The sequence below is a fragment of the Chamaea fasciata genome, unplaced genomic scaffold, assembly GCF_029207755.1.
Source record: "Chamaea fasciata isolate MVZ Bird 193981 ecotype frontalis unplaced genomic scaffold, bChaFas1.0.hap1 SCAF_2, whole genome shotgun sequence".
Classification (NCBI taxonomy): Eukaryota; Metazoa; Chordata; class Aves; order Passeriformes; family Sylviidae; genus Chamaea; species Chamaea fasciata.
This window is the reverse complement of record NW_027094087.1, coordinates 84434725-84459558: the sequence shown is the minus strand read 5'-3', so window position 1 is coordinate 84459558 and position 24834 is coordinate 84434725. Positions and strand designations below refer to the sequence as shown.

General features: G+C 37.6%; 1 protein-coding gene across 1 annotated transcript in view; it reads right to left on the bottom strand.

Moving 5' to 3' along the window:
* The window catches only part of ATP10A (ATPase phospholipid transporting 10A (putative)), a 110338-nt gene that overhangs the window by 16377 nt on the left and 69127 nt on the right, over window positions 1-24834 (bottom strand). The window contains exons 6-13 of the mRNA XM_066176535.1: window positions 24209-24342; window positions 22351-22603; window positions 11934-12151; window positions 10282-10476; window positions 8290-8851; window positions 2901-3004; window positions 2602-2728; window positions 241-425 (exon numbers count right to left, since the gene is read on the bottom strand). Coding sequence (XP_066032632.1) covers window positions 241-425; window positions 2602-2728; window positions 2901-3004; window positions 8290-8851; window positions 10282-10476; window positions 11934-12151; window positions 22351-22603; window positions 24209-24342 — 1778 coding nt within the window. The remainder of the gene's footprint in view (window positions 1-240; window positions 426-2601; window positions 2729-2900; window positions 3005-8289; window positions 8852-10281; window positions 10477-11933; window positions 12152-22350; window positions 22604-24208; window positions 24343-24834) is intronic.

Sequence of the window (24834 nt, the reverse complement as noted above, 5' to 3'; positions counted from 1 at the left end):
TGATACATGAGGCTATGGTTTAGAAGCATGATTCACTGAAAAGTATTTAAAGACATGTCCTACCTGGAAATTATAGATGAAGCAGGAAAAGAAGCAAAAAAATAAAAAAAAAAAGAGGAAAAGGAAAAAAGCCATCAAACTTTTAATTGCTTTTAATTAAAACTTTTAATCAAACTTTCCACACGTTGAAAGTAAAGCAAAACTAGTTCATTAGTCAGCTTGTATATTAGATCTGCTTACTGGTGATTCAGCATTCAAGGTGATGATTTCTTCATCGTGATCTAGTAGCTTGCAGGCATATGCAATATTAACAGCTGTTTCTTGCTTGTCTCCAGTAAGAACCCAAATCTGCAACCCAGCTTTGCGCAAGCTTGCAATGGTTTCTGGAACACCATCCTGCAAACGGTCCTCTATGCCAGTTGCACCTAAGCACATAAAAACCCCAAAATATTCCATATTAAAGGAATGCCTAAGATTGCCCTTAAATTTTAAGCTTAGATTAAAAAACAAAACAAAACAAAACCCAAAACAACCAGCAGCCACTTTTACTGGGAGACAGCTAAACTACCAATGGTTGCAAGATTTGGGCAGCTTTTTGGGGGTATTGAGGAGGAAGAAAGGAAAGTAGCTGTGGTAAACAGTTGCATCAACAATAAACAAATCCAGAATTTAAAATGTCAAAAGCAACCAGATGCCACTCCTAGTCCCAGAGGTTCACAAGGCTTATTGCCTCTACGCTCTCTATCTACGTAATTTCTGCTGAATGTTGCTAGAGAAGCTATTGGTTCTTGGAGATCATTTCAGTTCCTGAAGTTCTTAACTGCCTTTTCTCAGGAAGAAGAGAGTGGGTCACTAGAAATTCCACTTTTGAAGGGGAATAACAGCTGGACTGCAGCTTGGCAACAGCAGATTAGACTGCAAATATGAACCTTTTTGTGCCTTGTTGCTGCTCTTTGCTCTTGCAGAAAGACACTGATGTCCAAATGAGATATAGCAGAGAATAAATCATAAATCTGTTGACCATGATATGAAAGTAAAATGTTTATTTTCATGCTTTCAATGCATCTTTCTACCTGTTATAAGAGACTGGGTATCTGTTTTACGCTTACATAAATCAATTGAATGAGACAAGATTTTCATATATATGGAAAGTGGCGAAACGCCACTCAGGACCAAGCTCAGTGTCACCACTGGTGCATTAGTGCTCCACTGAATGTCAGAGAGACTTCAACGTGAGGAAATGCAAGCCCTGCCACTAGCAGATGAGGAAGTAACGGACATGCAAGTTACCTGGAACAACAGGAAAAACAGAATAAACTTTTCTTAGCTAATTGTTTCTTTTATGTTTTTGTCTTGGAAAAAAAAAAATTAACAATAGAAATCCCCTCAACTCTGAGCACCAGTCATTTACATGAAAACACATTCTTAGGGTAATTTTGGGAAAGCTACTGCTATCCAAATAAAGAAAAATATATTCCAGACTGAATTTTTATTCCCACAGCCTAATGATGATCATCGCAAGCTACAAACCACAGTATGAAGTTCTTAGGGAATGACTGAACTGATAGTTTACTATTGGCCAGAGCTCACTTATTTGTTTAGCAGCTGTATTTCATTTTTTTTTTCCTTTTTTTTTTTTTCACTTTAGACTGCAGACAGAGCCAACAGGTAAGCCCATGGTGGGATCTTGATTACTCTGGTCCAAATTAGGCAACTCATGCCCCCCTTTAAGTCATAGAAGAGAGCCAGACACTTCAAGGGCATGATTCATCTAATCCTAAAGCAGATATCTAAGTCGGACCAAATGAACTACACTTTTTTTGTCTCCCTACTGGTTTATGTTGAGGCTTAGAGATCTGTAGAAGATGCATTAAAAGTTGGGTGAGGGGGATCTGTCTCCCAGAGATAGGCATGCTGGCAATTACTGAAGGTCGTTTTCTCCCACAGCGTTATGGCTGTCCCACTTCCTTTGCCAGAGAAAGCAGTTGGATGTATGGGGTACCAGTGTATATAAATACATTTTAGTATCTCAGTGCATTCAACATCTCAACTCAAAAGGGTATGACTTAGCTCTTGCAATACTTTTTACACACTGATTTTAACTGCAAACCCTTGCCACAGAATACACAGGCCCTGAGTGCGTGTGCTGAACCTGACGTATATGGAAGTTAATGCTTCTCACAGATGTAGTTTGTGAGCTTTGCTTTAGGTGTGTCTCTGGGGCCCCTGTAATCAGGGAAGTCTCTGACTTGTTGAAGCAGCACTGAGCTAATGAAATTCTGTAGAGTGCTTGGGGCAAGTCCTCTTCTTGTTTAGAGCAGCAGCTCCCATTTATGTTATTGTGTCAAATTCATCCCTGGTATTACTCCACTTATTTCACTAGTGATAAAATGTTGGCAGGAGCAAGGAAAACAGGGTATGTCTTTTATGTTAATTATATCCCATTCCTTTGTGGTGCTGCACATGACAGCCATGATAAAGTCCCACGGAAGCCAATTTCTATACTGTCAGAAACAATTTAAGGGAAAGAACGGATTTCATAGCCAAGCTTTCAGAATTTTTATCACATTTTAATTTCATGTCCAGCTCTCATTTCATTACCTAGCAGATGCAGATTCTTCTCTATCCGCAGTGCTGACTGAAACAGCAGTTCTTCGCGATTTTCAATAGAGGATTCTGCTTCTAAATGAGTTTTTAACCAACAGCCATACTCTTCCTTGCTGAGAACCTATCACAAAGAGTATGTGAGGGCACAGTCAAGATGATGAAAAAGGCATTCATACTTTACTGAATAAAATGAAAAAGAAGTTACGAATCAAGAACAATAAAATAATAAATACCTTCAGTAATCTTTGTCAAGACTCTTCTTAAAAGCAAACTAAAAGCCTGCATTTACTTACTCTTTTTGCAATACAGAGGGTCCGCAGCCCATCTACAGCATAAAGATTAAGGTAATTCTGGGTTTTGCTTCGGATTTTTTTTTGATGTTTGCCCCGAGGGTCATCTAGATGAGGAAAAAAACATAAATTACTTGTTGAAAAATAACAGCAGCTGAATTGCCTCAGAGAATAAAAACTTGTATACAGTACTCACTGTACCAGCACTTTATAACTGATACTTTTAAAGAGGTGTTGATATTTCCTGGGAAACTCGAGTAAAACATTCCATTAAAAAAAAAAAAAAAAAGGTTTTTTGTTCTCTTTTCTGTCTTCCTTCTTCAAAGAAGTCACTGTGAATATAAGTGAGAAAGACCTTTTGTTTTACTCCTTAAGTATTTCTTTCACCTGAGTATTTTAAGAAATCATGATAATCTTCACAGCAAACATTACTGTCAGAAATAGAAGCATGATTTCAAATACACAACTAGCAAATGTTTTTCCACTTCTCCACAGCTCATCATGTGCAGAAAAACAACACTTAAAAATAGCACTCAGTCTTCCACCAAGGCTAATATCTTGAAAGAAGTGGAAACAGTGCTCCTTTTTGTATATTGAAGTGCATGAAGGTCCTTTTGTCTGTTAGTGCTGTACTGATACTTCTTATCAGCCTGAATCAAAGCAAGAAGTTCTGGGTATGACTGTGATTTCCTTTAGAGAATTTGCACTTGGAGACCTCACAGCTAGCTTCTACCTCAGATGCATTAGCAAAACTTCCACTTAGCTTTACTCTTCACTTAAAGCCATGTGTAACTACTCAAAATGAGGACTGAGCATCTGTTTCGCTCTCTTTAGCTGGGACTGGTGCAGTGTGCTCTCTCTGTGATCAACACAGAGTAATAAATATGATGGCAGCACATTTTGTTCCATCTTATTACATGAAATGATGTCTCCAAAAATTCAAAACAAGTGATAATGCATCTTTTTTAATCATCTAGGATCGAGGCAAGTTAATGAAAAATGTACAGTAGTAATAATCTTTAATAATATGAATTTCAAGGTTAACACTTAAGTAAATGTACAAGGGGGTAAATTTTTAGATTGGAACCATTGAGTGAGAATGGTTTTCCTAATCCCTGATGTGATACACTTTTTTTTACTTAAGACTGAATATTTTTGGGGGATGTAGAATCATATCAGGATATAATTCTGGAACTGGAGCTGTTCTTAAGTGCAGTATTTGAGTTACTGGTACTTGCACAGAAACCAGTCACTGAGTTAGGTGACCACTCCTCACCAGAAGTCTGGGCACCTCAAGAGACCTACTACATACTCAGCTCAGCACTGAATGTGATCACCTTTCATACTGAGAGCCTATGGGCACTATGCCATTATATTGAGCACTTAATACAGGTATATAAATAAGATGGCACAAGTATCTTACTGTTTATACTTTTGAGTGCCCATTTACCCAGTGTGCACTCATACTGAATTTGATCTTGCTATATGTTGACTGCATACATATATCCGTCTGTTTATAAAGTTGCATAGTATTCAACACTTTCACATTTATACAGCAGCAGAGTGCATAATTGGGCATTCAAATGCTCCAGCACAAACACATACATGTATTGATTTTGTAGGAATAAGCGAACTGTGAGCTAGAATCCAAATATTCTGGGTTTTGTTCCATTTGTGCCGACCACGTACCAGAATATTTTACTCACTGTACAGCTATTTCCTTTCCTCACCTTTAAAGAATTTTCTATCCTTTCTTGGTCTGCAAAGCTGGGAGCACACGTACACAGTTGTTCCTAAGGGACTCTGTGAAGATTGTGGTATTTCCTGCATATGTTCATTTCAGTTCCATCTGATTAAGGTCATGTGGTGAATACTGACTGGCAGGAATATTCTCATGGGCCTGTCCATCTACCTATTAATACTACTTATGCTATCACCATTGATTGTCTCAAAGGGACAATATAGATATATTATTCCAGAAGGACATCCTTACAAGTATTATTTGCAATTGGAAAGCCTTTTCCTAGACTATATATGGAAGTATGCATATAAGGAACCAGCAGCCTAACACAGTTTCATGTTGCTACTTTTCTATTAGTGCATTATAACCTTTTTAGCACATGTGACTGCTGTATAACATAAGATGTTTTTTTCTGGGAGAAGTACTGCAGCAAACCTCCTTTGAGATTCCTTGTATTAGTGAGGTTTGTTTTTTTTTAAACTTTAGAAAAATAAATCAGGCAAGTGTTCTTCCTAATTTATTGGGATACATTAACATTCTAGAGAAAAGTGCCATATTTTTTTGCATATCCCACATGAAAATACCTTATGGGAGTGGCTATTTCAGTGGCTCACTGACTTCAAATGATGCAAACTTCAGTAGGTGCTTAAACACATCAAAAGTTGTTTCTATCCCTTTAAGTTCTTTCTATCCCTTTAAGGCTCAGCACTTCAGATCTGTCTGAATACCATAGGTGCAAATGCAGTGATCATGCCAAATACTCATACCTCCTTCAATGAACAAAGACAGCAACTCTACAAGTAGAGATGTGTATACTATTTTCTGTGTAAGTTCTCGTTTCCAGCATATCAATGACAGCTAAAGCCTCCTATAGTTCATGTGCCTCATCAGTCCTACCCTGAGATTTATCTTTTGCTCAGAAGTTAGAAGGGGGGAAGGAATCTCTTGCAGACAAAACCCAGTCGTGGAGATTGTTTTTAGCTGGGATGCAGTGTCTGCTTTGAGCAGTGTCACTGCATGCACCATGTCAGTGAAAAACCGCAAGAAAGTCTCCTCCAGAAGAATGATAGAGAGCTAGTGGCCTTCTGCTTCTTCATTTCCTTCCATAATCTTGAGCTGCAGAAAGCAAGCACAGTCATTGTTTTCTCAATGATTTATGTTCACAGTTGTGTGAGCTGGGTATTGACTCAAACAGTAACTTTCTTATTTATGAACATGGTGACTGTTGAGATAAAGTAAAAACAATACACTCTTGGGAATCATTTCAAGGCTTTTGGAAATATCTGTTTGCTATCAGAACACACTAGGTTCCATAGTCTTAACTAGATATACAGGCAGAGCAAATGGAGTCAATTCACAGTCTTTTTAAATTTTGAAGACGATTTATATTTTTCTATGAGACACAAAGAAGATAAAACATACTACTTCTGGCTACTGATTTCAGGCTGTTTTTCTTGTCATATTCTAAAATACTCTTCCTCCCAAACAGGAATCTTTGTTTCATGCCATGTGGTGTTTGAGCTGGGAGATTACAGACATGGTGCTGCCTTGGTCCTTCAGTCTAAGGGCACAAGTCTCAAGACACATGCTTAAGTAGTGTACAGTTCACATGTCCCTGAAGCACTGAGAGAGCAAAAACCAAGCTGTGGGATTACTTGTCGTGTCCATTCACTTTTTAGTCATTTCCCTAAAATGATAAATGACTGAATTCTTGTAGCATTATATCTCCACTCACACACACGTTCCACCATCACCAGTGAACTGGACCAGTGACAGATCCCACAACTGAGATAATAGCCACAATATAAATCTTTTGAGGCTCCCTCTACATCCATTGACACTAGGATACTGCAGGCAGAGACATCAAATTCAGTTCCAGGAGTGAAAGATACTCAAGAGAAATGTCAAATGTTTTTCAGACAGATCTGCTGAAACATACAGAATTACTGAAGCCAGCAGGGCCTTAAGAGGACTAGAAAAAAACAAGGGGAACTGCTTATGATGTTCTAGTGGCTGGACTTTAGTTGCTTGCAAAAGCAAAGCACACCAGAACTCATAGTTCAATTTGGGCTAAAAACACCCCAAACAAACAAAAAACCCAAACCAAAACAAAAAACTTAACGCACAATTTCAGAACCACTTTCAATTTGCCTGTAATGATGGTGGAATCAGTATTTGCCCAGCTACAGACATTGCTCATTCCCCCAGTGACCTTCAGGAACTCTGCTTCTTTGACATATATCACCTTTGATAATGTCACGATTTTTTAATTTTCTAACTGGCCTTACTGTTTTTACCTTGGTGAGTCCTAGACCTGCCTGAAATTTCCCTGAGAATTCCTTGATCCATTGAGTCTATTGTAAATGGACATTGCAGCTTTGAACAGTGTTATATGGTGTCAAAAAAGACCTGGCATAAAATATTTTTTTCTTTTCTAAAGGCTCTGTTCTCATTCTCAGAACTCATTTCCAATCATTATTTTCTAGGTATTAGAAATTTCCAGTGCTAAAAATTCTCTGTTAGTAGTTTTGAAGGAAAGAAGTTTCCATAGATGCTCTACGTGCCCTCTGTGATATCAGATCTTTGCTAGAAAATTATTCATGAATACTTTGTTGTTAGTTAAGAACAAGTTCTTCTTAATTTTTTGGCTCAGCTTTGATTTATATGGCTGAAACCAGAAAACTAATGCCAACATTTTTCTTTGTTTCGTTAAACTAAAATTACACAGTATAAGCCTTTCACAATTGTTTACTCCAACTAATGTCAAAGTAACCGCAAAGTCAATGCATTAGTGAAACATGGGAAGTACCTCTAGCACTTTGGGGCTCTGTCCATTCATATTGGGGTAACCTTTAAACACTGGATGACATTCAGTGTTGAAAATACAGTATATTAGATGCAAACTGATTAATGCTAACTGAAACTCATGAGTCTCCTCTAACTTCTGAAAACTTACAGGATTCGTCTTGAAATCAGCTGATTACAACCAGCTATTTAATGTTGTCCCTGCTTCCTAGGACATTTGGGTGCTGGTGAATTCTCCATGCTTTAGGGAAATTCCATGTTCACAGTTACATGTCTATCGCTTGCTAGTCAACTGTGTATTTGAAGCCAGGACTTCTTGTCTGAACAGCATCTCTCCGTCTTTTGCCACAGCCTTTCTATTTTGATGGCTGATTGATTCACATTGCCCTTTAGCATCATAGTTAAAAATGAAAAAAAATGTCCTGATTAATGCAACATATTTCAGCAAAAGGATATAAGGACTTTAAAATGAAACAGAGGGAAGCAGCAATAAGAAGTACTTCATTTTCATATAAAATACTCAACTGTCCAAGCACTGCCAGGCAGGTTTTTCTGAAGAACTGTAAATTGCTTTGGCCAAGTTGCAAGAAATTCCTTTAAAATAAAGCTTGCCAGTAGAAGATCTTCTACAGGAATTATCTTCACTCATTCATGTGAGGTAAGGAACCAGTAATTTGTTACAGAAAATTTGCAATAATTACGCAGTATTATAAAAGAAGGTAATGGTTGCCATTCTACAAAATGCAAAGCAGGCAAGTCCACTTGCTAGACAAGGCAGTAAGATATGATCAGATCTTCAGCAACTAACTGCCTCCCAACTCCCCCAAAGGTAAGTAAGAGGTGTACCTGAAGAGCAGGGGAGAAGAAGATCCATAACAACTGAATCTGCTCCTTTAGTGTAAACATTTATTTCATCTGTGAGAGGATGCCTGACCACTACTGACATCCTCTTCCTGACGGAATCAAAGCCCAATGTATGTAATACTTCAAAGCTTAAGGTTCCCAGGTGAGGTAGCTCCACTGATACCTGGTCAGATAGCCTTCCAACCAGAGAACAGTTATATGCCCTTGCTGCATAGACGAGAGCAGCTTCATCTGGACTCTCTGCTTCATAACGGAGTTCTCCTTCCTCAGGTGCACCCCCCCCAGCCGTCCTGCCTTGCTGGGAGCTGTAGCCATTGTTATTCATCTGTGCAGAGTATGCCAACTTCTCTTCCAGTTTTAATAAAGTGCTATCTGTAGATGTAGATGAAAGCGTGCTCAAACCAAATCTGTGCATTGATTTGCTTGTAGCTAGACTAGAGGAACTGCTGCTGTTAGATCCAGAGGTCAAGCGACTTGGAGTGAATCTTCGTATGAAGTCTTCAATAGTTTTTACTGGAGATTTTAGTTCAAATCGGTCTCTAACCTTGAGAAGAACAAAAACCACCAATGAACAAATGCCAAAGAAAAGTTGTACAAGAATTTTGACATTGTTAGTCAGTCTAAGCATCTCCAACTAAAGAATAAAATTTCTTTGAGGGCAAAAAGTAATGGTATTTGTATTTTGAGAAAGGAAAGTAAATAGACAACACTGACTCAACAACAACAAAACACTCACTAGAACTTCAGAATCATACCTGTGTATGAAAGCACATATGTTTGCATTAAAACAGTTTTTTCTTCTTTCACCTCCTCAGATATGACTAATGGATAGTCTATCAATGTTGCACCACCACCATCAGCAGTGCATACTAAAAGCTACCATTAGTGTGAAACCTTATCATCTTTTGTGCATATTCAGTGAAGGTAATGAAAAAAAAAAGTTAATGCAGTATTTTTCTACTGAGAAGGGTGGTATCTTGTGAAAGTAAAGTTTAGTGAGAATATGCCAATGCTGAAAATAGTCTCAAAAGACACGTTGCGATAAGTAATTTCCCATCTCTTTCAGCATTGAAACATTTTGCTTCAGACTTATCATTCATCTCAGTGCACACAAATCTGTTCTAAAGATACAGCAGCATTACTAGTAATAGCATATTCATAGTAATATATAATATATTATTGTGTAACACTGTAGCATTCCTGAAACAGCAGAACTGAGCACTCTCCAAATGTTTCCTTGGCACAAAACCACATCATTTTGCAGACTAGTTCACTTTTTATTCCAATCTGGAACAGAAGCAAAGTGTAGAATTTTCTCCAGAATGGAAATTCCAGCTGCTGGCGAGCTTTAATATTACATTCCATTATAGTTTTGTCTTACAGATCATCTTGGGATTGCATTCTTGAAATTCCCATTCATCAGTGACTCTAGTTAAAGGCCAATTTAAGCACTAACGATCATTATTTCTCATAATGAGCTTAAGATGCATCTTTTACATAATTTGAAAGTTTTAAGTGATGTTTTTCAAGTGTATTTCTCTTTTTAAACTTTTAAAAAATGTTTCAGCCTTTTCTTAATTTAATCCATACATATGATACATTTATTCACTGACAGTCTACATCCCTTTCTGGTAAGTTTTGCACATTTACAAATTATTTTCCACAGATGCTTACATATTTACGCTTATTAAATGAATATGTTACAGTACAAGAAATCAGGAGAGTTTCAGAAGCATCCTGAAATTGTTGATGAAAGCGTATCTTGCCATGGAGGCAAGTGAAATAGCTGACACACTCCATTCAGCTAATGCACTATTAAACTCACTCAGTAACATAGTGGTTCTACAAGTCGTCACAACCCGCTCTAGTTGTTTCTCACTAGAACAGGAGGTTTTCATTTCCCCAGCTTACAAGATAATTGAGTGTCAAGTCAAAAGAAGCCTTGAACTCACTTTTCCTTTTTCTTTAACTTACCTTCTGTCGGGGTTGATTTGGTGCAGTAACTACAACTGTGTTACATATAGTCAAAGCTATGAAGAAGTCGAAAACGTCACACAGTTCTGGGCTCAGATGGGTTAACGGCTGTTCGTGGCTCCTCATGACCTCCAGATGCTTTGCACATTCATTCACCTTTTCTAACAACCTGGGGTCAGGTGTGATGTCCTTCTCCTAGTAACAAATGCCAGTGATTAATATCTGTGTTTCTACACATTTCCAAAGCAGCAACAAGCAATTAAAGCATCCAAAACAGTGTCAATATCAAGAGTTTTGGGGTGGCTTGCACCACATAGTAGAGGTGGAGAGAACTGTAACACAGTTATAGACAATAAACAGTTAACAATGAGCCTTCTGGTAGAAATGATGTGAAATATTTATAGCAGCAATATATCTACTTTGGAGGTAGTGGAAAGAAGAAGAGTTACATACTAATTTTCCTCCCTCTTTCCTGTTTAATTCAAGACATTTATTATCTAATACTAAAGTATGGTACACTGCAGAGACCAGAAGTGTGGAAAAAATAGACAGCAATGACATTTTAAGTTTGGCTTTACATCGGCACAAGAAAATGAAACCATCTTCAATTGCTTCTTAGATCATCCACACATTTGAAGTTAATTCATGAGGATTTTTTATATTGAAACATTGAGAGCTTTCAACTCTATTTTATCAGTATTTTCTACCCATTTAATGTAATTCTTGTCAGAGCAACCTCCAGTATTTTGTAACATGGAGGGAAGCAAGGATACAAAAGATTAAAAGATAAACTGATCTAAGCCTCTTTTCTTAGTAGAATTTTATCTCTTGATGCTCAGCAGCGGATAAATATGAGCAACCACAGAATTTCACATATAAAAACTCCAGCTTGGAATTTTATCAAAAGAGCTAACTCTTAACTGAAATCAAGAAGTTCCACCAGTGCAAACAGCATCTTCCATTGTAGCTGTAATTTGCTTTAAGGGTGAATTTGTGTCAACAGTGCAACAATGCAAATTGCCTGACCAGACACGACTTGGCTTCTCTCCCCTCTTATTACCATTCAGCTCATGTAAAACTTACACAAAATTACAACAGTATAAAATAAACCAAATGAAGTTGTAAGGACATAAAGTCACCAACATTTTGAAATGTAAAGATGTTTACTTTTTAAAATACAACACATGCGGTTGACTGATAACCACTGAAACACACTAGAAACTATGCTATGGTGTATCACAATAGTGTCTAAGAACTGTGGTGTCCACCCCAGCACTGATAGTTTTAAAATCCTCTGACAAAAGAGAAAAGGCATATGCAGAACAATTTGAATCCTTGACTTCAATGCTATTCTCAGCTTCTGTAGATGAAAGGAAAACATACATTTTCTTTCCAAAAATCAAACTGTAACTAAAACAAATGTTTCAGATTGTCTTTATCTTAAGCTTGCTCCCAAAGGCAAGGCATTTAGATAAGATCTATGCCAACACTTCACTGTTTTTGTACAAACAGCTATGACTACAAAAGTAAAAACGCCAAGATGAAATCTATAAGGTCACACAATGTGCTACAGATTTCTTTACCTTTTTCTTTCCAGGACATGGTTCTATTACAAGATACAGGACACTGTGCATTTAGTTCTCATGACTTACCATTGGGCTACTAAATGCAGTGTGCTTTGAGAGTATGCTTGCTCTTTTTGCTTCAGCTCTGCTCCCTGTGCGCCGGTGGGTTTTGGTACTCTGGCTCCTGTGTATCACTTTGATGCTCTGGTGGCTGCAGATACTGTCACGCTGAGACAGAGTTCCTCCTTTTGGGGCTACCTCTTCTTCTTCAGAATCAGGTTCTTGGTACATTGCTAAGCGTTTGGCTGTCAGTAAAAATAAAGAGGGACAAATGTTGCATATGTCAAAAGTGGCTTAGAAAGAGGGAGAGGGAAATGGTGACTTCTTTTTATGTGATCTGATTTTAATATTATGCTGTGCTTTCTCAGTAATAATGAATGATTCCATTACCAGGAGATATAGTGTAGTATTATTTGAATGGTAGTATCTAATGGAGGATGCAGATAACATAATTAGAAATGTAACACAATGCACTGCCTCCCTTATCAACACATTCTCTCTGAAAGGCAGCTAGAATCTGCAGTAATTCAGTGCATCCCAGAAGACTATTCTCCAGCTCTGCCTGATGAAATCAACCAAGTAATTTGGTCTTCACTTGAAATCTGAGTAGGAAATAAACAATCTAGAAATTTTTCCTGTCATTTCCAGCACAAATTTCAAATAAAGTATTATCCAGCAAAAATGCCACATCTAGTGAGTACCAGTTACTGACACCTGAAATGTACCCAGAACAACACATCTACAGAGCACTACTACCTTTGTTTTACACACAGAGATGAGGTAGAGAGCCTTGCTTAAGGTCAGGGCCATTTGCTGCAGAGTGGAGACATGTACCCAAATTCTTGACTGCTAGCCTAGTGTTAAAACCACCGTGGAGCCTGTCCTTTCTTCTCTGCATGATAGGAAAATGAAGCATCTAGTACGAAAACCAGGGTACCCCCACCTGCTGCAACATTTGCTCCTATCACCATCTGCGGCAGTGACCAATTCCTGGTTTACACAGAATGAAAGAGTTTTTTCAAATTATGTATTTTAGACAAATGCTTCTTCAGTGAAGAATCCAACTAAGCCAATTAATGCTAGAAAACAATCCTGGCAGTTGGATATACAGAAATCAAAAAGGAAACAGAAAGCAGAGGGTGTGAAACAGCCGTGGAATCCTGCCCCTCTAATGACAGGCTGTTTAGCTCTAACTAATGTTCAACATATTTTTTCATTCCTAAAGACCATGCGCATTTCGTAATCTGGCTGATTCGTTAGGCAGGCAAATGCCACTTTAAAAGGTATCTATTTATTTCTTCATTATGTATTCATTGAAAAGCTTTTCATTATGCTTTCAAAATAATCCACACTATACAGTACAAGTTCCATACTTGTGGCTCAGTTTGCTTTGCTTCTCCGGTATAACAAATTAAGATTTTCCTAATAACAAATGATAAATGACTAGTATGTAAGTTAATTAATCAGGCCTTTAACAAACAAAAAATTATTTCAAAATATTTCCTGAGAAAAATTTTGCATCATATGTGGTGAGTTTGGCACATGATCACTTTTAATGTAGTTAGCTTTACAAACAAAGAAAAACCTACCCTCACAATCCACTGCAATTTCCAAACATGTTTTAGCTGTCAGAAAGCAGCTGGAGGAGTTGAAACCAGACCACACACAGTACATGGTGATAGCTCTAGCACTACAGGATCACGAATCAGAAGATTTTTTCAACTCCATTTGAAACACGTATAGGCTTTGTCTGAAATGTGGGAACTGGGAGTTTCTCAGTCCTGGCTGTAACTGCACACCTGGTCACTGCTCTAACTCTGTGCCCAAGTAAGCAGTATCCTCCACTGCACTCTGGCTCCTCCTGGCAAAAACTTAAGATCATGGATGTAGAAAGGACCATAGCACATTTGGAGACACAAAGACTGCAGGACACACTGCAGATCACTTCTACCCCACAGCTTGAACAGAGCCCTGCAGCCCAGGTCTGGGGAGTTTTCTTCATTAGCATTATTTGGTGGGATACATGTACATCTATGTTATGTGGTGGAAAAAAGGTTGAGCAACAGCACGTTCACTGCCAGCTAGGCAGCTGCTCCTTGAGCCACACAGCTTCCAAGAGAACAGCACAGTACTGTTGCCTTATCCTTTCAGTACCTGCCTAATTCTCTGATTAATATTACAGAACCTATAGATCAGCTCAAAGAATTAGGGAGGTCACTGGTCTCCCTGGTCCTTCTGTTGCAAGGTAATGAGCTGCAAGTAAATGAAGTTGATTTCACCTCCAAAGGCTGCTTCCTGCAATTTCATGCATGTGCTTTGGAACAGTGCAGTTCTAACCTCTCCCATCACTCCTGCCCGCTAATTCCCACTTTCTTCTGCTCTGCAAGCTTCTCTGTGGATTTCCAATGGAAATTCAGGTATCTATAGTGTGAATTTAATTCAACTGATTATAGGTTTGTCTACATCAGAAGTAGTCTACACTGAGGGCCCAAACTGAACTGCAGCACCTACGAAGCAGAGATCCAGGCCCTGGACCGAGAGGAGAGCCAGACTGCTCCAGGTTCCTTTCAAGGGAAATCCATGAATGGATGGATGGATGGATGGATGGATGGATGGATGGATGGAAGGAAGGAAGGAAGGAAGGAAGGAAGGAAGGAAGGAAGGAAGGAAGGAAGGAAGGAAGGAAGGAAGGAAGGAAGGAAGGAAGGAAGGAGCCATGTGGATATCACAGTATGTTAATTTAAGATGATGCCCCAAGAACCAGAATGGAGGAGCACACTGAAAGGCTTCTGTCCCTCTCTCCACTGGGGAGGTATAATGGAGTGTGCATCTGGGCAGGTATGATGGAGTGCACATGCTGGGATGAGGCCTGTGTGAGGGCAGTGCCCAGTCAGACAAAGCAACCTCTGCCTTCATTATCTTCTGCAGGCTCCTTGTTACATGATGCTAACCCCAGGCTGAAAAAAACATTGCTCAAGATGACACAGCAGTAAGGTTTTCTGCACTTTATCAACATTTAAGACTGAAATCATTTTTGTGCCTCATTTTCACTAGGGCCCTCAGCAACAAAACCAGTTTCAAGCAGAGCTGGTGCAGCATGTGAACATAGCCATTTTCAGGAAAACTCTCAGGAAAGACTGGATTTGCCATAGGGATAATATGTTCACCACAGATGTTGGACATTTGAATTGTAGGTTGACAGAAATCTGTGTTGCTTCTTCTCATAACAGGTAACATCCCTTAAGAGGGAAATGATTGGCTACAATTACTTACTTCAGCTCTGCAAAATGTGCCACTCAGTTGGTCCAACTCTCTTCCAAGCAGAGGTTTTTTTTAAAAGGATATATTTTCTTTAATAATCAAAGTTATTTTAAGCTTCTGCTCTGAAAATATGTCTTGACTTATAAGACCTCAAAGATCCTGAACTGAATACAATTTTATTCCTTGTATAAAAACTCCACAGTTAAGCAAAGAATGCATTTCATGTACAAAAAAGTTATGCCTGCATACCATATCTCTGGATTCCTCATTGTTCTTTCTTCTTTCTTGCATCACATCTAAACATATTTCGTTTATTCAACATAGCAAAAGCTGTTTCCTAATGCAGCACTCAGTTTATTTATTAGCATTACACAGACAAGCATGGTTCTTTTTAGTCTATGTAATAATAGCTATCTCTTGCTCCCTATTTTTTATTATGTTTTATTGTAGCACATGCATATAATTGTCCCTGCCACTGAGAAAAAGGAGGAAAAGGGAAAGTAGGAACAAGACTAGAATCTCATTTAACCAAATAAAATGCAATTCTTTTGATAAAAATGGTGTTATTTCAGTTTATACCAAGGGAAACTTGACAACAACAACAAAAAACAAGCCTGAGCACCTTTCAACATTTTCTCAAGTGCAGTCTTACACATTATGCAACAAGAATTAAGGAGTTTAAAGAAATAATGAAACCCAGTTCAATCTTTATACTATGGCTAAGGTTCACATTGCCTCAGCTGTGCAGTGCGTGCTTCTCTGGGAACATGCTGTTCTCTCCACCCACTCAGCTCCCTCCAATTGAGAACCTTTTCCCGTGAACATTATAACCTGAAAGGCATTGTTGTGGGATACTTTTCAGTTTCAGCACTGAAAATTGATGGCCTTGATCTTTTTTTCAATCCAGTTTCTTATTAAGGGCAAAGACACAAACAACTTCAGTAACACAACAATGCAATTTATGAAAGTCAAATTTCACTATCTTGTACTTCACTTTATATTTACGGCAAAAAGAAGAAACAACAATTAATACTTATTCCATTAACCCTCTTTTATTTTTCAGAAGACAGCAGGAAGCTAATAAATAAAACTCCTATAGTAGCTGCCAAGTACTGAGAAGATAAATTCTTTATCTTCTTGAAGATAAATTCTTTTATTTTAAAACCCCTTAATTTAATTTTGATTTTTTTTTCCTGTTTTACCTTCCATGCCATGTATGTTCTATGACAAGGAGTCCATTTTGCAGGCTGACAGAGACACTGCTGCCACACACCCAGATGTTCCACTAACTTAAAATGTGGGATTAGGAACCTGTAAAGAATTTCCCTTCAAGCAGCATAACACTGCAGACCCCCTAAACCAGAATACTTAAGCTGTCAGTGTGCACTATTTCACCATGGAAAAATTCCATTTTGCATCAAACCATTCAATAAGGCTGCTTCTGAACTGTCACAAAGTAAATCTAGATGTGCAGCACTTACACCATCACACCACCTTATTTCCTTATTATTTTTAAGTGCAAGTTTATTTCACTTTGAAGTGCACTCCAGTGTCTACATAAAGATTCAGTCAAGCAGCTAGAATGCTATAAATTTGTACAAGTGTGCTGACATAGTCTTAATTTACTTTGCAAGAACTTGCCCATAAGAGCCAGTCTTGAGATAAGAAAACACCGAGATTTCCCTTCCTCTAACCTCCTGGCATCCCCAGGTGCTTAATAACCTTAAGTCCTTCATTAAGAACTCTCTACTCAGAAAAGATTCCTTTTTTCTTGAGATTTTTCAGAGAAATTGTAGGTGTAGGTATATGCTTAGAGAAAACTACTACTTGTCTCTAGGTATGAGTTATTCTGTCTTTTATAGGATTTAAAATGGGGCACTCCCTATGTACAGAGTTCTACATCTGCTCATGCTGTTTCTCTCCTTAGTTACCAACTGAAAATTTTCAAAAAGAAGTAAGAAAGGTAAAGAGAAACTACAAAACAGCTAGACAGAATGCCTGAAGCACCCAGTTCTGCTAAAGGTTTTCAGCTTTCCAGGAAAGGCTAGATGGACTGTGCTGATTTCTGAAGCTTGTCAGATTTTAAAGGTGGCAGATGAGATACCCCTTTAGAAGCAATTGATGCATTTATGAAAGAGGTTTTTTGATTTCTATGCCTTAAAAAAAAAAAATTCGCTAATATGGCTGGACTATTCAGGCTATGTTCTCATGATTACGCACAAAAAGAGTAAGAAAATTCCACTACAAAGAAGCCCCCCAAGCCAGGAAATTTTTTTTTTTTCATTACGTATTTTCCTGTGAAAATCAGCTGCTAGCCAACCTTCATCAAGAAAAACTGGACGGCATAAAGAAACCCATTCTTTCCCAGATTCAAGAAACTTCGTTAAACAAAAGAAAATTACTGAGGTTTTTATCATCTACCTTCACTTCCATAAATTTCTCTTATTCTTATGTTGTCTATAGTTTTTTTCAGTCATTGGAAGGAAGGGGAAGGAATTCAAAGAATGAAAAACTGAGATTTTTCAGACTTGAGTGGTGGTATTCATGGAGATTCAATTCATGTTTTGTCAACAGCTTCATACAATGGGTAGCTAAAACTAGAAAAACAGAGATCACATCCCATAGGCAAGAGGGTGATTAATGCAGCATTTGGAAAACAACTACGATAAATGTCAGGCCAAGACCATCTGGTTGTAGCTAAATCATGTACGGACTTTCAGAAGCACAGTTGGCTTTTGGGCACCTACTGTCTCTGGGATTAGCAGGCAGACTTGGGGCATGGCTAATCTAAGAATTGTTAGAAGCTGTCTCCTAGCCTGCATGGAAGAGTGCTGATATGGCCATGTGATTTAATATATAGGGAAACAATAAATTATTTCTTCTTTTTTGTGCTAACATTCTTTGGGCTAGAAGGTAGTATTGATTAGAAGAATAATTCTGGGATTTAACCAGAGTATAGTGCAAAGGAGTATTCTGTAAATATCCAGGACATTTATGAACAGGACAATAATTTTTCTACATGGAGTGGTCCATGACATATCCTACTCCTGAAATAACACTCTGCCGGTCAGGAAGAGCCTTTGGAGAAGATAACAGTCATACAGATGTGAGGTGGGAATTCTTTTTTGTCTGTACAGAGAATTCTACACGACAGAGAAATAGGCACTTATTAAAGAACCATCACAGATGTCTAAAAAAATCTTATAAACTACATCCCAAAAATGTTTAATTTTCTCCAGTAACTGTAAACTTACCAGATTACTATCCTACATGCAAATATCAGCAATTAGGTAACTAGTATCTGATCCTTGTCAATACAGTCTCCACAGGATCCAAATGTGCAGTGCAAACTCACATAGTTTTGATTCAAATCAGTGCATAATCCATCACCAAAATACTGTGACCTCAACAGTGATGAGTATTTCGTAGTGCTTCCATCATGGAACTAGTATTAAATAGGCTCAAAATTTCCCCTACATTCCTGGACTGCTCTTCAGTGCAAGGCTTTTGCATAGCAGTACTCATGAGTAATACTCTGTACTACCTCCAGCGGATTCTGTCCCACACTTGTGCGATTTAGTGCCCTCTATTATTCATGTTTTTGTCACCTCTTGTCTAGACTAAAAGAATGCAATACTCCTGGGCAAAGTGCCATCCACATCATAAAAAACTTAGAGCTTACAGAGAATTCTGGAGGAAAACGATTTCTCCAGAACATTCATGAAAACTTGTTTCCCATACCTAAAAACGGATTAAGTCTTGCTCAGAGTTTCAGTTTTTATGTTAAAGCATGTAAAGCTTCAACCCTGCAGAAGGTCTGCATAAAACTCTGTGATGAAAATCATAATTAACACATCCTTGTCTGATGTAAAACAGAACTCTCCTTCATAACCATAAAGCTCACCTTTCACAGGGGAATTTATACAGCTTTGTGGTATGAATTTCCAAGGAAAAAAAGGATACTTCCACCACTCAAGAAAAAGACCTGTGGCCTAAAATACGCTAAACTGAACACAACGTAGCATACACCTTCAAAGTAGCTCACAATCCCCCAAAATTGTGCACTGCATTATAGGGAGAGGAAGAAGGGGAGAGACCAATCTACATACCAGGGAACTCATGTGCATTGCTTAATGCACTCCCTGAGTGCAAGGGACTAAGATACAACAATGTCAAATGCAGTACAGTAACAATCTCAGAAGAACAGAAAAGAATGGGATAATTTCCTATAACTCCGAAAAAAATTTTAGGGAGAAGAGCTTACAAAGCAACATAGAGAAAATTTATGATGGCTATTCACAATCTGTTGGTTGAATAATTAACAGATATGCAGTAGTCCTAAATTATGCAGAAAAAAATGCTTTAAAAGAAAATAAAAGTTCAGATGTTAGGAAATTTCAGACCTCAATTTGCCAGTGTAGACATAACTCTCCTGCTCTGTGTGTCTGCATGGCTTAGCCCAAGAATACAGGGCCTCCAACTGACTGCAGTGGAAAACTTGCCAGAAAATCTTGCCATGGGAAAAAAAGTCTGCTACATCTTAGCCTTATTCTTGGATATGGCTGAATGGTTCTGTTATAACTGAAATTTCTCTCCTAAAATTTATGCCTGAGGCAAACATCTGGCATAATAAACTTGAGGCAAATAGTTAAAAGTTTTGTATGGCTATCCAAAACTGAAGACAGGATCTTATGAGCAAGGTCAAGCAACTGGAACGACAGGTACTGCTACCCCACCACAGCAGAATAACATACTTAAGTTAAAGAGCTCAGAGAAAGGTCATTTCCATCCTTAGACATCTATGTTTACAGTGGAAAATGACCTGTTATCAACAGCTTTTGCATCATGACCCATGTACAATAATTTTAAATTAATTTCCTCGTATAAACTGCGACTCAAAGTTTGATTCCATTAGGTATGAAAAAAATACTTGGATATGTGAAGATACAGTGTCATCTTTCAAAGAGATCAAAAAAGGCAAAAGCGTTTGACTTGATTTTCCAGCATATATGGCAGACTCAGATCACCCCCTAAGTGAAAGATTTTAGAATTTTCTATTTCATGAAATCTTCAACTAAACCTGATATGCAGAGCAAGATGGCATCAGTTATAACATATGCAGGAAATTCAGATACTCTGGTATAAGACATAGAAAAGTGGCTGACAAATCCTTTGCAAGTAAGCACACAGCAATGAAATGTTGTTGATGTACACACTAAAACCAGAAAGAGCTGTGATAGACATTTTATCATATCTAAACAAGAAGGCTTCAGAAGCAGAAAAGATAACAGATGGTTATAAAATCAAACTGCACAGCAGAGCTAACAAAATACTTAAATGAAAAATAGTATTTATTGTGTTGTTTATTCTGATTCTAAAGAACAAAGTAAATAGAAATTATCACAATTTATACAGAGAATTATAGGGAAAGATCTATTTTCCCTACAGGGAAAAAAACAAAACAAAAACAAAAACAAAAGAATAAAATGCTGTGTAAATATTCTGTGTCAGTTTAAAAACTATATTTGTCAGAAATTTTATACTGTCTGGAGTTACAGTGAAGCCCAAACAAAGCCATAGGTGAAAAGAATGACAGAAAAAATCAATCAGTTTATGTATCTGACACTCTTGTTTGTAGTGACATTCACTCTGTTTTCATTAACTTTTATATTGCATTATGAAATCATAAGAGGAAAGTGTGCACAAACTTAGATTTCTGTTAAATTCACTACATCTTAAGAAAAAATATCTGAACATTCAACACCAAACTCAGGGGTCTGTGTTCAGCCAACATATCATCTGATGATACCAACTTCATAAAAACACCTTTTCTGCATTATTTTAATTGGCAATAACATCATTCTTGTGAGGAACAGAATACAATCTGAAATTAGTATAAACAAGCAAACAATAAATGGCAGACAAGAAGCAAAAGGAATAAATAATCAGGGTGTCAGAAGCAGTTTTAGGATTCCAACAACATACTCTAAGTTCTAATTCTTTTCTCTTTCTTACCTACTGTACAGAGGTAGGAAGTCACAGGCTCTCCCTAAGTCCTTTCCATAACACTTACAACACTACCCAAAGATCCAGTTTCTTGAAAAAGAGTGCGTTAAATTTAAGGTCTCAGTACTACTTTAAAGGAGGAGAAAAAAAAGAACAACCCACTACTTCAAAGTATCTTTCCGATTTAAGATCTTGTCATCTTTCTAAAGCATGCATTGGAGTTCCCAGTCTATTTTGATTCCTTATCTTATTCTGTATCTTATTTGAAAGCTGAAATTCTGTAGTGTTCTTTGAGAAAACTTCCTAATCAGAGATCTTTATGTGTTGTGTAGAATAAGAAACTGATTTTTTGCAAACGGGAATACTGTGGTTATCAGTATTTTCCTGCATACAGAGTATGATTTGAAGAGTTAAGATCTGTTCTTTCAAAAAATACTGGTAACAATAATATGTTAGAGAAAAATAACACAAACTACAGACATCATGAAATAGGAAATCACTTCATAATTTTAAAAGCATGAAAAAGTAACACAGGGATGACAACTCTCACACTGCCTTGTGAGAAACAGTATTTTTTTTTTACTGTTTTAGGAGGCTGATACTTGTGAATATTCTCTCAACTGCAGTGTTCATAGAGCAGATGTACCTGACACAGACACTTTTCACACAGGAGCACTGCAAAGAATCTAACAAAGGTAACATAAAATACACAATTCTATCAGATTATGTTTCTTGTTAATGTGAAAACTGGCATCTTTGTCTGCATTTATTTCTCACTCCAAAAGGATAATCTCATTGCAGGTATTCAATCAGACACAAATCTGGCTGTATGCTTAAAAGCGTTATTTTACATTGTATACTTCAAACACACCAAACAAGTGTGAGACCAGCAGCACCATTCAATTTTCTTACATCAGCCATGCGCTCAATTGCTTTATTACATCAGGAGCAAAAGCCAAAAGCTTTGAATGTCTTGACACCATATTGTAGATATTACAGAACAATCTGGTAAGATTGTCATTGCTAGCTGAACACAGCCATTGAATTATACTCAACTGAAAACAGTTGTTAAATTTCTTTTGTTTTGCTTTTTGATTTAAGATTACAGCAACTTTTATGACTACTTCAGTTTGCCCAAAGTACAACTGTTAGATAGAAAACGTGACCATGAGCTCACCGTTATCATCATGGGAATACTCTATTCCAGAAACAGTACATCTTCGGAAAACCATCTTGTTTTCAGTAAGTGTCCCAGTCTTGTCTGAAAAGATAAACTGCACTTGACCCAAGTCTTCTGTGATATTTAAAGCACGGCACTGCAGTTGAGAGTCTGTTTCTTCATCATATAAATCTTTATCTTGATGAATGAAGTACACTTGGCAGATTTTAACTATTTCAATAGATACATACAAAGAAATTGGAATCAGAACCTAGAATACACAAAAAGAAAGAAAATTAGGACAAAACAGAAGCAAGAACACAATGAATCATTAAAGTTAGTTAACTTGGTACTGGACTGGAACATAAAGGGGTTATGTACTTTAAACATTTACTCTAAAGTTATTATCGTGTTTAAAGAGTTTATTTACTGTGTTAGATGAGGAAAACCTATGGTGAATTGCAGAGCTGGAATGCATTATTACGTCTAGAAAACTGATTATCAAAACATGGACAGAAGAAAATATTTCTTAGGCTAATACGCGGAGCTTTAAACTAGCTGCAGAAGGAAAAGAGAAAAAAGTCCCAACGCAAACCAGACCATACAATCAGAATACTGTAGATGTGAAAGGATTGAATAAATTCCTACTGCATAAATAACAGACTGTTTACAAATTCTCTTTGCAGGAATACAGGAAACAAAATGAGAAATGTTAATCTCTCCATAGGAACGGTATCTTTGGCCTTGGCTTTTGTACTGCAAATTATTTAAATGAAGATAACATTTTGTAAGTGCTGAAGAAGGAGACATGAAAAGACTTTCAACTGTTTCTTGAAGATTGTCAAAACTACATAAAATACCTAATTTGTACCTGAGTTTTTCTCTGCAGATTTTTTTTCAGGATAGAAATCCCTGACTGCATGCATTGTTTAGTTTTCTCAATTAGATACGGGGAGAAATTTTAGCATGTCTGTAAGTGGTAAATGTGGTCATTTAAACAAAAACTACAGTGAAATGTAGGTGTTTAAAGAATTCTGTGGTGAATTTACTTAACCAATATAGTGACCAAATCCCTCAGGGTAAAAATTATTTTTACAGTGTTTTTCATTCCCTCTTATAAACAAGTTGCTGCCTCCAGTAAAGCAACCTCCTCCAGTGTCCCACTAGGCAAACTTCGATGTATCTCAGTGACATGAGGTTCTTTTACTTCTCTGAACTTGACCACCTTCACCATTCAAGATATTTCTCCCTAGGACCAAGAAACTTTTAACAGAGTTTGTCACCTGGCTGACATACGGTTTTGCTAAGAGGAATGTATCTGAAAAGCCATTAAAAAGTCTAAAATTAATTTTCATACCAGAACACTATACCCAAAGTGGTATCCCCAGTCTTTCAGGTTTTGTTCCACAGTGGGTAGACAGGAACAGTAAAGCTTGTTTTCTGGTTCATGGGGTTGCTCCTCCCCAAGTGCAGGACCCTGCACTTGCCTTTGTGGAATTTCAGGCAGTCCTCCTCTGAGAATCTCTCCAACCTGCCAAGGTTCTTCTGAAGGGCTGCACAGCTCTCTGGGGTAGTGGCCACTCCTCCCAGCTTGGTGTCAGTGAACTTGCTGAGGAGGCATCTGCCCCTTCATACAAGTTATTGGTGAAAAAGTTAAACAACACTGGGCCCAGTATTGAAACTTGGGGGACATCACTAGTGACAGGCCTCCAAATAGACCCTGTGATACTGATTACAGCCCTCTATGATCTTCTTAATGCTTGATTTGCTTCTTACATGCCTTAAACGAGTAAAACGAGTTCTACACATATCACACATTTATAACTTTATTGCAGCCAACTAGGAACAGAGGTGACAGCATGTACAGCTTGATTACCTGGAACACTATGATCACCGTCAGAAATAAATACACTGAAGCTAAAACAGGTGACAAATATTTGCCATCTGGCCCTGGAACATCAAAAATTGGTTTCTTCTTCTCACCATACTGCCATACCCATAGACCATGACCTGAAGAAGAATTGGAAGAGAGAAAAAAAAGCAAATTAACTCCAAGGAAAAATGCTTATGGTATGACTTTTCTTCTTAAGAGTTATGTGGGAAATTGGTATTTGTTTTCAAATATTCTGCATGACTTCTGAAAAATGCCCCAAACCCATGGTTTTTTCTGCCTTGGGATTTGGGGTCTGAGAAGGGCTTTGGCTGTCCTTAAGCCATGCAAGACTCATTTCACGTAACTTTATCTAAATAAAGTGAGCTGGCTAGTCTAAATCAGTAGTTTAGACTGTTTCTGTAAACACCAAAGGAAAACTACACGTCTTCAGAAAAGGAGTAATTTCAATGATATGCTCTGTGTAAAAATGAAAAAACTCCACTGACTGTACTAGATATACCACCAGTCAGGTCAGCTATCAGTAAACTAGCTTTAGAAGAGACTTTAATTTTACGGTGTGAATTATATCCACCACATGCACAGAACTAATAAAACAACAGTATCAATGG